Below are 14168 nucleotides of genomic sequence, written 5' to 3'. Positions count from 1 at the left end.
TTAAATTAATAAAAAAAATCATTGTAATGTTGAAAGAGAGATCATATGTATTTTGATATTTTCGTATTTGATCTATTATTTATGTTTAGAGTTTATGATTGAGAGAGGGGAAAAGAACAAGGGAAAGCAATGGAGAATCATTTGTAGAGGAAATAGGAGTCATACGGTAAAGAAGCTGAGGATTGGTGTAGTAAGTAGTTAAGGTGGAGCCCCGCCACCAATTTGGTAAATAATATATGATTTATAAACATTATAAAAGGAACTGGTAAAAAGTTGAAATTAAAAAGAGTTATGGAGGATGAAGTAATAATAGAAAAATTGAGAAAGACGTTACCCTTCGCCTATATTGCCTCCATTGCCTTGTTTGTTTGGGTTTCAGGGCCTGCTTTTTCCTCCATTCCCCAACATCCTAGGTTCTCTCTCTCTCTCTTTCTTCTTGCATTTATTGAAACAAAATAAAAGAACTTGATTGTGTTAGTCATTTTTTTTCTGCAATTTCATTTCTTGTTTCATCAGAAGCGCTGACTGCCATCCTTTTTGTGCAATACTTGCATGCATGCCCTTGATTAGTTAGAAGATGAGAGAAATCATGGCAAATTTACCTGGTTCGCTCGAGACCCGACATCGATTATCTGCCTCAATGTGAGTTCCCTTCTTTCTTACTTTCTGCTTGCAATTCCCAGTTTCAGTATTGATCTTGTTTAGTTTTTACATCATTAATTACCAAAGCCCTTTTTTCTTAGCTTATACTGGACTGATCAGCAATACGTTGGATTTTTTATTTGAATATTTCTTTCTAAATATCCATACTTGTTAATTGCTATTCTCAACTTTTTTGGAATTACTGTTTGTTTTATTATTGATACAATCAGTAAAATCCAGCCAGGGATAACAAAAAATACACTGCTGCTCATATACTAAAATATACCATCAATATGTAGAACAGGTTAAAAATCATAAAATATCAATTATTCTTATCTTGAGACCAGCATCTTATTGGTCTAAAACCCTCAACTTCTGAATCTAATGATTCACACCAACCACTGTGGGGCTTACTTCCTCTTCTTCTACATGTGACCATCATCCATTTCTGGTCAATTCCTACTATTAATTCCTATATGGTTATGCATATTTTCAAGAATTAAAATTAAAGAAAACCAAAATCTTGGGTCAACCATTCTAAAATTATTTTTATAAAAAAGAAAAGTTGTAAAAATCTAAAATAATAACATAAATTTTATTATCAACGTGAGTGGTAGTAGAGGTGTGGGAGAGTTTGCTTCAGCCTCTACAAGATAATGATACGTGAAGTTGGATGTTTGCTTTACCAGCAAGTGTAGTGATTATATATAAATCTTCCACTTTAATTATCTCCTATTTTAGAATTATTAATTGATTTTAATTACAATTTTTGTTGTCAGAGATGTAATTCATTTTGATCAAACTCTACACTGCTTTCCATTGCAGTAAAAATGGAAATTGAACACTTTCATTGCCTTTTAACTAACTGCTCTTTCCTTCTAAGCCACTGTTGCATTCCCTAATGGTATCCATAAAAAATCTTCGTATTTTTATTTTTAGGAATTTAATTTTTTTACCTTTTAAATTTCAGAATCCATGTTTAATTATTAATAGCATTAAAATTATTTTGTTAACCTTATTTTATTTTAAAATGTCACACCAACAAGATTAACGAAAAGAATTAATCATGTTAACAATTAGACCTAAATTTTAAAATCTGGGGATAAATTGGAAAATATTTAAATTCAACTATAATTTTAAATAGTAAGAGTTTGACTAGGTTGGGTGAGAAACAGCAAACATTGTTTAAAACGCTTGAAAGATAAAATTAAAAGTTGAAGAAATTCCAAAAGAATATTTCAATTTACCCTACATTATTGACATGACGCTTCCTTGATTTTTGTTCATTTTCTCCAATTAATTACAAAAATAATATGATGTGATCTTAGTTTTTTTTGGCTTTATTTTTGCATTTCTTTATCAATATTGCAGTGAGGCAATATACAAAAGAAAGATCAACAAAAATAAAGTGAAGGATGTTGAGAAGCCATTCCATGTCCCACTCCAAGACCGCCACACATGCTGCAAATCTCCTCTCCTCAAACTTGCGTTGCTTCTAATTGTTTCTGCCTCTTTTTTAAAGCTTTTCTACTCTTCTCACCTCTCTTCCACTGACCATTTATCTGCCACAACTTCTCGGTATATATGTTGATCTCTCTTACATAAATACATATAAGAATGTATATAATGAAATGGATGCTTCATCCATGCATGCATGCAGGAGTCATTTCATGAACAGGTGGATATGGGGAGAAGCAGATTCTCGATACGTATCACATGTGGATACCAACTGGGATGATGTAATGAAAGTTATTGAGAAACTGGATAAAAAGAATGATTACCAGGGAATTGGACTTTTGAACTTCAACACTACTGAGATCACTAATTGGAAGCACTTAATCCCTGATGCCAACCACATTGTTCTTCAACTGCCCAATGCTGACATGAATATAACTTGGGAGACTTTGTATCCTGAATGGATTGATGAGGAGCAAGAAGAAGATGTCCCGGTTTGCCCCACTCTACCGAAGATCCAAGTCCCCGGAAAACGTCTTGATCTGATTGCTGTCAAGCTTCCTTGTAGGAATGAAGGGAATTGGTCTAGGGATGTTGCTCGCTTGCATTTGCAGCTTGCAGCTGCTAATCTTGCAACCTCGGCCAAGGGGTTTTATCCCGTGCATGTTCTTTTTGTTTCGAAATGCTTCCCGATACCGAATATGTTCCCTTGTAAAGAACTTGTCTTACGAAAAAACAATGTCTGGTTATACAAACCAGACTTGAATGTGTTGAGAGAAAAGCTTCAGCTTCCAACTGGTTCTTGTGAACTTGCACTCCCAATTGGGATCAAAGGTCAGTTCTTTTCCAATTAATGAATGCCCCCAAACTGCATATTTTCTTAATTTTAATGAGAAAAGTAACACAATAAGATAAATGCAGAGCCAACATATTCAGGGAATGCATCTCGAGAAGCATATGCAACGATTCTGCATTCAGCTCACGTATATGTATGTGGGGCTATAGCTGCGGCTCAAAGCATCCGCATGTCTGGTTCGACTCGAGACCTCGTGATACTCGTTGACGAGACTATCAGTGTTTATCATAGGAGTGGACTTGAGGCAGCGGGATGGAAAGTCAGGACGATTCAGAGGATCAGGAATCCAAAAGCCGAAAAAGATGCTTACAACGAATGGAACTACAGCAAGTTCCGGTTATGGCAGCTCACGGATTATGACAAAATCATATTCATCGATGCCGATCTCTTAATTCTTCGGAACATTGATTTCTTATTCGGGATGCCTGAAATATCGGCAACAGGAAACAATGCCACACTTTTCAACTCAGGTGTTATGGTCATTGAGCCTTCAAATTGCACCTTCCAGCTCTTGATGGACCACATTGATGTGTTTGAGTCATACAATGGTGGGGATCAAGGGTACCTAAACGAGGTCTTCACATGGTGGCACCGGATTCCTCGGCACATGAACTTCCTAAAACATTTCTGGATCGGGGACGAAGAAGAAGTTAAGCAAAAGAAAACTCGCCTTTTTGGGGCGGAACCGCCGATCCTTTACGTACTTCACTACCTAGGTATAAAACCATGGCTGTGCTACAAGGACTATGACTGCAACTGGAATGTGGATATAATGCTAGAGTTCGCTAGCGATGTGGCACATGAAAGGTGGTGGAAAGTCCATGATGCAATGCCAGAGAAATTACACCAATTCTGCATGTTGAGATCGAAGCAAAAGGCACAGTTAGAGGTTGATAGAAGGGAGGCTGAGAAGGCGAATTTCAGTGACGGCCATTGGAGAATCAAAGTTAAGGACAGGCGAAGGAAGAAATGTATAGACAATGTATGCTCATGGAGAAGTATGTTAAAACACTGGGGTGAAAGTAACTGGACTGATGATGAATTCTATGTTCCAACACCGCCAGCAATCAACACTGCTTCACTCTCGGGCTTATGAGTTTGTTTTATGAGCATGGTGTTTTTTTTTGGCCATCATTTTTATGTAAATGACACTGTTTTAAAACGGGTTTCACACTATTAATTTCGTTTGTTTTCCAAAGTTGTTTAGATGGACTGTGTTTTTGGGCGTAGTGGTATTATTAAACACAATCCAGATAAGGCTATATATATAAATCCAGATACACCTGGACGATAAAGGTTTTTTTTTTTTTTTTGCATTTTCTCAATAACGAGTAATTTAATTTTATGCAGTTCTAGCTTAAGATCTTCGTTAGAGTAAAACTAATGTCTAAGAGAGACACCATATGCAAGACAAATTGGCGTCCAACAATCGAGCAAATCGTCCCACAACAGCTCGAGCATCTCGTCAGGACAAAACACTAATCCAATCAGATATCTTCTATGAAGCATCGACACGGACACGCAATACGGGTACGACACGATACGGACATGGCGACACGGTAATTTTAAAAAAAATGAGGACATGGAAACATTTTTATATATATTTTATGTTAAAAAGACTCAATGTAAATAAAAATATTGATATTTTTCATTAATATATAATCAATTCTTTTCCATTAAGTTCTCTTATCATTACATAAAATATGACAAAATATAGTAATACATTTTTCAAGTTCATTACACAAAACATGTCATATCAAATTTAAATTTGAAATTCAACCTATATCCTTAAGAAGGCTTGTACAAAAAGAAGCAAAAAGAGAGCAATTTTCTAGTTCAATTCATAGCATTAGCATTTTCCATATCTTCTTCTTCATTGGCAAAAATTACCATCTCCATATCCGGTTCATCAAGAGATAAGCTAGCAACTCCAAGAATTCCAACTCCTTCAAATGAGTCAAATACATCACCTCTAATATCCCACATCTTGTTCTCTCGTTTATAATGAAGAGTTTTTCTTGAAAGTAATCGAAGATTAGTATGCACAAATACTAAATCTTGAGTACATTGAGGATTAATCTTATTTCTCCTCATGGAATGGATAAACGAATATGTACTCCAATTCCTCTTACAATAAGATGATGAAGAAGGTTGTCCAAAAAGTTTCAAAGCTAAGTTTTGGAGCAAAGGTATTGAAGCCCCAAGAACTAACCACCAAGACTTGGGATCCAAAAGTCATCTATCTTGTAGTGAATCAAAAATATCTAGTGCTCCCGAAAATATCGCAAACTCTTGGAAAACCATATTCCTTTCTTCGGTAGAAGGAAAATATCTTCTTAAGCATTTATTCCTTTCCTCTGAGATTTCTACATCTTTATGTGGAGGAAGGTGATTTGGAACCTCATTAAGCCAATCACTACAATAGTACCAATGTAAACAAATAAATTTAATTTTTTTTAATTGATAATAAATAAAACAAGTATAAAAGAATAAAAACAAGCATAAATGGAATATATGTTATCTAAGTTTACCTTGGATTTAAAGAATGAGCCATACAATGAAGTGGTGTACTACTCTTAGTCCACCGATCAATAAGAATATCATATACGACTTCATAAAAGGTTGATCTCTTATCTCCTTTCTTCCTTTCATGCTTATAAATGCTTGTATTCACTTTTTCGATCATTTCATCCCACATCTCATAAACCAAGTGAAGAGTAGGTTTATTTGTGTCCATAATTCGAAGCATATCATTTATAGGTTCCGTAAAAGTAAGGATATAATCAACCTTATCACACCAAAGGTCATCCAAAATTTTTTCCTTCACCAAATAGGCTTTGGAAATGTCATCTTCTCTATAAGTAGACCATTCATCACCAATTACCATATTTTGGAGACCCCGTTTAATGAGCTTGAATCTTTTTAACATCACAATCGTAGAAGCAAATAAAGTATCCACAACAGTAAGTAGTTTCAAAGGCACAAAAGAATTAAATATTGCCAACCTCATAGAGTGATTCATTATGAAGTTTCTTATAAAGATAGCATCATCACCAACATTATTTATCCAACACAAAACATCATATGTAACCTCATTCTTTTCGATGTTTTTTGCAGCACATATATTTTTAAGAGCAAGATTAATAGTATGTACCACACAAGGTGTCCAAAAGATATGAGGATGTTGTGTCTCTACTAATGATCCCACGTCTTTACAAATTGATGCATTTTCGGTTATTACTTGAACAACATTTTGTGCCCCAACCTCACTTATGGCATCTTTAATTAAAGTTGTCACGTAAAACTTATCCTTGTATTCCTTTTCATAATTGACGGCTTTCAAGAAAACAACTCCACCTTCAGAAACAACCATAAAGTTAATCAACGGTTGTCTTTGTGCATCTGTCCATCCATCACATATAAGACTAATACCTTTTTCCCTCCACATTCCCTTTATAGGTTGTAACAACCTCTCTATGTTTGATGTTTCTTTTTACAACAGTGTAGTCCTTAAAGCATTATACCTTAGAGGTATGTAACCCGAAATCAAATTCTTACTAGCTAAGGTGAATGCATTCACATAATGAGGGTTCCTAGCAAGATGAAAAGGCAATCCACCAGAATAAAACATTCGAGCAATTTCACTATCTAAATTCTCTCGAGCAGCTAGGTTGAACGATTGTTCTAAAGGACATTTTCTTCTTTTAGAATCTAAACTATGCCGTTGAAGTAAGGTTGTGTTTGGCCCAAAGGAATATACTAATGTTTAAGAACTAGGTAGCAATGAGACTATTTTTTGTTGCGACTTGAGTTTTACATCTTCAACTATTTTTTGCATTTCAGCAAGATGTTGTAGTGTTACTTTAGGACACACTCAAATTCCTTGCCCACTTAGTTTCAATAAATGTGTTTTAACCCCAGAGTATGACCCCTTAAATGTAGCATTGCAAAAATTACACACAAAACTAACATTCCCACCTCTTTCAACAGTTTTTGGTAATTTAGTAACATATCTCCAAAAATGAGTTTTACTAATATCATCTTGAGACACACTAGCATTAGTAACATTATCTGATGAGTCAACACTTCCACTACCACTTTGAGATGTCATAATTAATGTTGGGGATCGACCTGATTAAACAACGAATAAGTAAAAATAGCGGAAGAAATTGAGATAAAAACTAAACCCCGAAACTCAAAAACAAAGAACCCTCAAAACATAAATACAAAATTCTCCAAAAATGGTTGAGTTCTAATCGTTTAATGGATGTATTTTCTAATGTTATAAAAGTGTCTATTTATAGACTAAATTAAATAGGTCAAATAAATTATACTAATAAATACAAAATATATTATATTAATAGATACTAAATCTTCTAAAAGAAAATATATTTTGTTTAACTTGACTTGCAAGTAATCTCTTATTTTATTTAATAAGAATTTGGGTAACACATATTTATTAATTTATAATTAAAATTAATTAAAAAATGTTTTTAATCTAATAAGTACATTAACTAGACAAATATTACATATATATATTCTTATTATAATGGGTCTCACATATTTATAGATTAAATTCATAGGTCAAATAAATTATGCTAATAATGTAAAATATATTATACTAATAAATACTAAATCTTCTAGAAAGAAAATATATTTTGTTTAACTTGAATTGCAAACAATGTCTTATTTTATTTGACAAGAATTTGGGTCACACATATGTTTATTAATTTATAATTAAAATTAATTTTTTTAAATATTTTTAATCTAATAAATACATTAACTAGACAAATATTATATATATTCTTATTATAATGAGTCAAACATATTTTTATTATACTTATTTCACTATTTTTATACTACTATAATTTTTTTTGGACTTTCTTACCTCATTATAACTAGATACATTAACTACATTTTTTTCTTTCTTACGTAGACACTCATATTCCCCTTCTTTTCTTCCTCCTCATTTACTGCCTTTACCTTTGTCTCTGTCTTTCACTCTTTCTTCTCTGCAAAACCTTCATCTACAAAATCTCCATCATCATCATCATCATCATCTTCATATAAGCGGATCGATTCCAAAGAAGACAAGTATGTTAAAAGTCTCATAAGTTATCACAATTAAATGCTAAAGTTCTTTTTATCTGTTTACTAAAGTTCTCCTTTTATATGTTTTTTTTTTGTTTCTGATTCAGGCCAAAAGAAAGTCCAGCAATGTCCCTTTTTTGACACGCGTCAAAGTGTGTCCGGTACGTATTCAGCCGTGTCAACGACGTGTCCGTATCAGATACCATTACGACATTGGTACGAGGGGTTTTCCCCGTGTCGGTGCTTCATAGGTTATCGTAAATGAAACTCATATACAGGTACATCTAGGTACACCACAAGACTCAATCAATCGAAATAGAAAAGGAAAAAGAAAAAAGCTAGGCTGCAACAAACATCACAAGAGCACTACCAAAGCACTACAGATGAGATAATAAGCTGCAAATTCTGTTAATTCCAACCTTCACCTCATTTGTAGTTCTCGAAAATTGATTGAGAACCATCTACCTGCTAGAGGAGCTGAAAAAGAATTAATAACATTTCGATAAATGTAAAGGGCCTTTGCTGGACTTTGAACCCACTCTAAAATACTACTACAATCAGTCTCAATGATCGACTTATTAAAGAAACACAGAAAATTATGAATTACTGAGATGCCTTTCATTGAAGCCGGAGCAACTTTTAAATACAAGTGAAATGAAATCAATTTCTCTAAAGAACTCCTTTGAAGAAGGAGAATTATCTAAACTTATAAATTGTCCTAAGAGAATCTAAATAGCCCAACAAATGAAGGAGAGTTTTTAAAACTTTCAAACCATCCTAAAAGATTCGAAACAACCTAAAAATAAAAGAATAATAAATTGTTGGATTTTTTTATGAAGAAAGGATTGAAATAGAAGCAAAAGAAAATTAGAAAAATGGAGAAATATCAGCTTGTGATCAACTGTTTCATTTATGAAGAAAAAACTGATATATTGTTTTCAAGAACAAATGAGCTTAAATAAGCTAATAATAATAAAATAATTACAACTTGGCTTAATATTTAAATAACTTGCGTCCTCATTAGCTGATTTTAATCTAATCAACAACCAAAACGTCTAATAAAAAATCATTACTGTTTCAGTGCAAGTTGGCAACTTGCAGAGTGAGGAGCTCATAGGCATGGGCTCGCCAGACAGAGCTTGTAGCTTTAATGTCATCCCAAGTTTGGTGAGCTCGCATTATTGGTAAGCTTGCAGTCTTGGTGAACTTGCAGATTTGGTGAGCTCACAGACTTGTGTTCAGGGCTCATTATTGCATGGAGGGTCACTTCACAATACTCCTCATTGACCTCCATGTTTTGACCCCCAATATCATAACACAACTTTTCAAACCTCATCTTCCCAAGAGGTTTTGTTAGAATATCAGTCAACTGATCTTACGAACTACAATGAACCAATGTTACTTCCTTGGCTTGTTTCATTTCTCTCACAAATTGATGATACTTGATTTTGAAGTGTTTTGTTTTTCCATGAAACACTGGATTTTTTGCAATTGCAATAGCATATTAATTATCACACTTAATCTCTATTTTTTTTTGCTTTAAATTTAAATCATTTAGCAATTTCCTTAGCCAAATAGTTTGATTCACAGCTACTGCGGCTGTAAGATACTCAGCTTCAACAGTTGACTGCGCCACTATTTCTTGCTTCTTCGAGCTCCAACAAAAGACGCTTAATCCTAGAGTAAAGAAATAACCCGAGGTGCTCTTCATTCAGTAGATCCAACCCAATCACTTTCTAAATACCCAAGTAGTTTGATCTTTTCAGTCTTTACAAACTTCACTATATGGTTTAGAGTTCCTTTTATGTATCGCAGAACCCTTTTTAATGCCCTGTAGTGGTTCATATTACAACAATGCATGTGTTTGGACAACAGACTTACAACAAACATTATTTCAGGTTTGGATGTTGTCAAGTAAAGCAGACATCCCACTTGTAGCTTGTTTCATCAACCTTTTCAACATCTTCATTGTTGGTGAGCTTCTCACCTTGAGAAATAGGGATGCTCCCAAGTTTACAAGTTTCCATGCTATATCTTCGTAGAAATTTTATCGCGAACCCCTTCTGGTTTATGAAGATTACATCATGAGCTTGATTTACCTCTAGACCGAGAAAATATGTCATTTCACCTAAGTCTGACATTTCAAACTTTTCTTGCATTTGGTCCTTGAATACAATCACCGGTTCATTTTTGTCGCCAATCATAAGTAAATCATCAACATATAATGAAATAATGAAGAGTATTTCATTACCAGTTTTCTTCACATATAAAGCGGGCTCGCTAATACTTCTTTCAAAACCCATCTCTATTAGATGACTGTAAATTTTTTCATACCACGCTTTTGATGCTTGCTTTAAACTATACAGTGCTTTGTGTAGTTTGTAGACATTGGTCTTGCACTCAAGTACTGCAAATCCTTAAGGTTGCTTGACATAAAATTTTCCTTTAAAAAACCATTTAAGAAGGCTGACTTTACATCCATTTGAAGTATTATCCAACCCTTTTGAGCTGCAAAAGTTATTAGTAGTCTTATGTTGCCTAACCTCGCAACAGGGGCAAATATTTCAGTGAAGTCCACTCCATATTGTTTGTAAAACCCTTGCGCAACCAACATCGATTTATATTTGTTGATTGATCCATTAAGATTCATCTTGGTTCTAAACACCCATTTAACTCTAATTAATTTATTGTGATCTGGTCTATCTACAAGCTCCCATGTTTCATTTTTGTTGATCATGGTGATTTCATCTTTCATAACTGTTCGTCATTCAGCTTCTTCAAAAGTGGCTGGTTCTAGTTTTGCCAGATTACACCTTTGATAGATTTTAGTGATGGACCTAATTCCTCGCACTGGTTGTTCATTTAATGGATCATTTTCAGTTTGGTCTTTAGTGGCTTGCACATCAAGTTTTGGACCCCTCTATTCACACATCTCCTCCTCTGTTACAATCCAATTCCAGATTCTTCTTTCATCAAACTTCACATATTTGCTTATGATCACTTTATTGGTTAAAGGATTATAGATTCTATATCCTTCTTTAGCTCTAGAATATCCAAAAAATATCCCTAGCTGCGATCTACTGTCTAACTTGCTTCTTTTCTCTTCTAGAATATGAACAAAACAAGTGCAACCAAATACTCGTAAGTGTGAAACAAAAGGTTTAAAACCATACCAGGCCTCAAATGGTGTCTTCCTTTCAATAACTTTAGTAGGTAGTCTATTTAGCAAGTAAACAACAGTGTTTACTACCTCTGCCCAAAAATAATTTGGTAGTTTGCTTTCAAACAGCAAGCAACTGGCCATGTTCATTACAATTCTATTTTTTTCTTTCACTTACACTATTCTACTGTGAAGTGTACACATTGTTCAATTGATGATGAACACCAGACTCTTCACAAAATTTTTCAAACTTCTCTGATGTGTATTCTACCCCATTGTCTGATCTTACCATTTTTAGCTTGCAGTCACTCTGGGTCTCAACCATGACTTTGAATTTGAAAAAGATTCCAGTCACCTCAAACTTATTCTTCATGAAGTACACCCAATAGAACATTGTACTGTCACCAATAAATAATACAAAGTACTTACTACATTTAGCGAGCTTGTTTTCATGGATCCGCAAATGTCAGTATGTACTAAGTTTAATTTTCCAGTGGCTTGCCATGCTGTGTTCGTAGGAAATAGAGACCTTGCCTATTTTTTAAACTGGCATACCTCGCATACATCTTCATGATCGGTCATATTTGATAAAATTTCAACCAGTTTATTCTTAGACATTAGACTTAAGGATTTGTAGTCAACATGTCCCATTCTTCTATACCATAACTTGGTTTCATCTAGTGAGTTGGTCTTCTATGCCATAACTTGGTTTCATCTAGTGAGTTGTTATATGCTACTGAAGTTGCTAAGTTTCAGTTGACATCAAAGCTTCTATCGACTATTTTTGTTGAAATGAGCTCGCATCCACTTGGATCAAATATTAGGCATTTGTTGTCTTTAAATATCACTGGACATTTTTTCTCAAGCAACTGACTTACACTCAGCAGATTTTGATCTATGTCAGGAACTAAAAGAACATTTGTGACAAGTTTAGTACTTGATGAAGTTTTAACCAAAATATCTCATTCTCCTACTATTTCAATGTATTGGCCATTTCCAACTTTCACCTTAGAGTAGAACCTTTTGTCAATGCTTTTGAATATGCTCGCATCTACAGTCATATGACTTGTACAACCACTGTCAAACAACCAGTTTTTTCTTACTTTTTTAGAGGGTTCGCATGGTGTCACGAATTAGACTTTACAGGGAGGTTCGCAGGATTCTGCAAACTGTGCTTCGCATGAGGCCGCGAACATTAGTTCTTCTTAGCTTCCTTCTACAGTTTGTGCCTGAGTATTTTGTTGTTGTGCGTGCCCCTTATTCTTGCATACCCTTTTTTCATGCTCAAGCTGCTTACAGTTTTTGCATTGGGCATTAGGCCTAAACTAACAGAATTTCTCAGGATAACCCAACTTCTTGCAATGTGAACACAATGGATTTTTTCTTTCCACTATCTTTCTTTGAGTTATCTTTCTTATCTGATCAACTCTTTTTTTCTTTATGACTTGAGGAGCTCACAGCTTCTCTATTTCTGGCTTGAAAAGCTCATTCAACGTGCCCTTCTTTGTTCTATAGCATACAAAACATTGATTAATTCTGAAAGTGAGATGGTTAATAGATCCCTTGAGTCTTGAAATGAAGATATCTTTGATTCGTATCGCTGAGAAAGTGTGGTAATCACCTTCTCAACTACTCGACTATCCACGAACTGATCCCTTAACAATCTTATCTAGTTCACCATTGTCATGGTTTGATCTGAATATTGCTTCACAATCTCATCTTCCCTCATCTTGAGGTTTTCACAATCTCGTTTGAGATTTATCATATGTTGTTTCCTTGTCTTCTATGAACCTTATAACTCCTCTTTGAGCTTATCTCAAGCTTGTTTGGGAGTATCACAGGCCATTATTCTTGTAAAGATCACGACTGAAACATTGTTTTGTAGGCAGGATATCGCATTGTATTTTTTGGCATATTCTTCACTGTATTGTTTCATTTGAGCCAGTGTAGGATTTGGTTTCAACACTGGTGGTTCTATTTAAGCATTTACAACCTTCCATAAATCAAAGGTTTGAAGATAAATTTTCATTTTTACTACCCAAATATGGTAGTTTTCTCCTGTGAAAACAGGAGAATAGTGTAAAGTTTGCTGAAAACATTCTTATGAAAATAGACCCTCAAAGATAAGTGGCTCTAGATACCAATTGTTGGATTTTTTATGAAGAAAGGATTAGAATAGAAGCAAAAGAAAAGCAGAAAAATGGAGGAAGATCAACTTATGATCAATTGTTTCATTAATGAAGAAAAAATTGATATATTATTTGTAAGAACAAATGAGCTTAAATAAGATAAAAATAATGATAAAATAATTACAACTTGGCTTAACCTTTAAAAAACTTGCTTCCCCATTGGCTGATTTTAGTCTAATCATCAACCAAAATATCTAATAAAAAATCATTAATGTTTTAGTGCAAGTTGGAAAGTTGGTAACTTGCAAAGTAAAGAGCTCGCAAGCATGGGCTCGCCAAACAGAGCTCGCAGCTTTAGTGTCATCACGAGTTTGGTGAGCTCGTATTATTGGTGAGCTCACAGTCTTGATGAGCTCGCAGGCTTGTGTTCACGGTTCATTATTGCATGAAGGGTCCCTTCTCAATATAAATTACAAAATTACTAACAATAAAAAAATTGTGCCAATACGCTCCCCACAAGATAGGCAATGTGCAACAATGCCTAGCTTGAACAAATGACGGTCAAAAGTTGGTTTTCAAATAGCTTTAGTGAAAGTATTTGCTAGTTGATCCACGACATGGATGTGAACAACTTGAACTTACTTTTTCTGCATTTGCTTTCACATGTAATGAAAATGCACGCAATATGTTTTATTTGACTATGGGATATACAATTTTCACACAAATATGTGAGGTTAACATTATTACAGTAGATGATAGTTGGAGTTCTGTGAACGAAATATACATTTCAAGTAAAAGATTCTTTACCCATGTCATTTTAGCAAGGGCACTACTA

The 14168-nt window shown here is 34.3% G+C and overlaps 2 protein-coding genes across 4 annotated transcripts; one reads left to right on the top strand and one right to left on the bottom strand.

Annotated features, from left to right (window-relative positions):
• Positions 1-320: 320 nt before the first annotated feature.
• LOC105777585 (UDP-glucuronate:xylan alpha-glucuronosyltransferase 1) lies at positions 321-4259 on the top strand. 3 transcript variants are annotated; one of them, XM_012600929.2, is made up of 5 exons: positions 321-413; positions 571-642; positions 2014-2220; positions 2303-2931; positions 3019-4259. In XM_012600929.2, the coding sequence occupies exons 2-5, from the start codon at positions 578-580 to the stop codon at positions 4047-4049; spliced, it is 1932 nt and encodes a 643-aa protein (XP_012456383.1). In that variant the 5' UTR covers positions 321-413; positions 571-577; the 3' UTR covers positions 4050-4259. The 3 variants fall into 3 exon arrangements, with proteins under 3 accessions (XP_012456383.1, XP_012456381.1, XP_012456380.1); XM_012600926.2 differs by having other exon boundaries at positions 395-413; positions 517-642; XM_012600927.2 differs by having other exon boundaries at positions 378-642.
• A 530-nt stretch (positions 4260-4789) lies between these two features.
• LOC105775295 (uncharacterized) lies at positions 4790-6401 on the bottom strand. Its single transcript, XM_012597821.2, has 3 exons — positions 5485-6401; positions 5244-5369; positions 4790-4970 (listed from the first exon to the last, which is right to left on the bottom strand). Exons 1-3 carry the CDS (start codon positions 6399-6401, stop codon positions 4790-4792), a joined length of 1224 nt encoding a protein of 407 aa, XP_012453275.1.
• Between the last annotated feature and the right edge of the window lie 7767 nt (positions 6402-14168).

The sequence above is a fragment of the Gossypium raimondii genome, chromosome 10, assembly GCF_025698545.1.
Source record: "Gossypium raimondii isolate GPD5lz chromosome 10, ASM2569854v1, whole genome shotgun sequence".
Classification (NCBI taxonomy): domain Eukaryota; kingdom Viridiplantae; phylum Streptophyta; class Magnoliopsida; order Malvales; family Malvaceae; genus Gossypium; species Gossypium raimondii.
This window is presented reverse-complemented; position numbering and strand designations above follow the sequence as displayed.

Coding starts and splice junctions, on each gene's coding strand:
- LOC105777585 (XM_012600929.2), top strand. CDS start 578: ATGAGAGAAATCATGGCAAATTTACCTGGTTCGCTCGAGACCCGACAT. Junction 643..2,013: donor CATCGATTATCTGCCTCAAT/GTGAGTTCCCTT, acceptor TCAATATTGCAG/TGAGGCAATATACAAAAGAA. Junction 2,221..2,302: donor TTATCTGCCACAACTTCTCG/GTATATATGTTG, acceptor GCATGCATGCAG/GAGTCATTTCATGAACAGGT.
- LOC105775295 (XM_012597821.2), bottom strand. CDS start 6,401: ATGTGGAGGGAAAAAGGTATTAGTCTTATATGTGATGGATGGACAGAT. Junction 5,370..5,484: donor GCTCATTCTTTAAATCCAAG/GTAAACTTAGAT, acceptor GTACTATTGTAG/TGATTGGCTTAATGAGGTTC. Junction 4,971..5,243: donor AGGAATATGGTTTTCCAAGA/GTTTGCGATATT, acceptor ATTACTTTCAAG/AAAAACTCTTCATTATAAAC.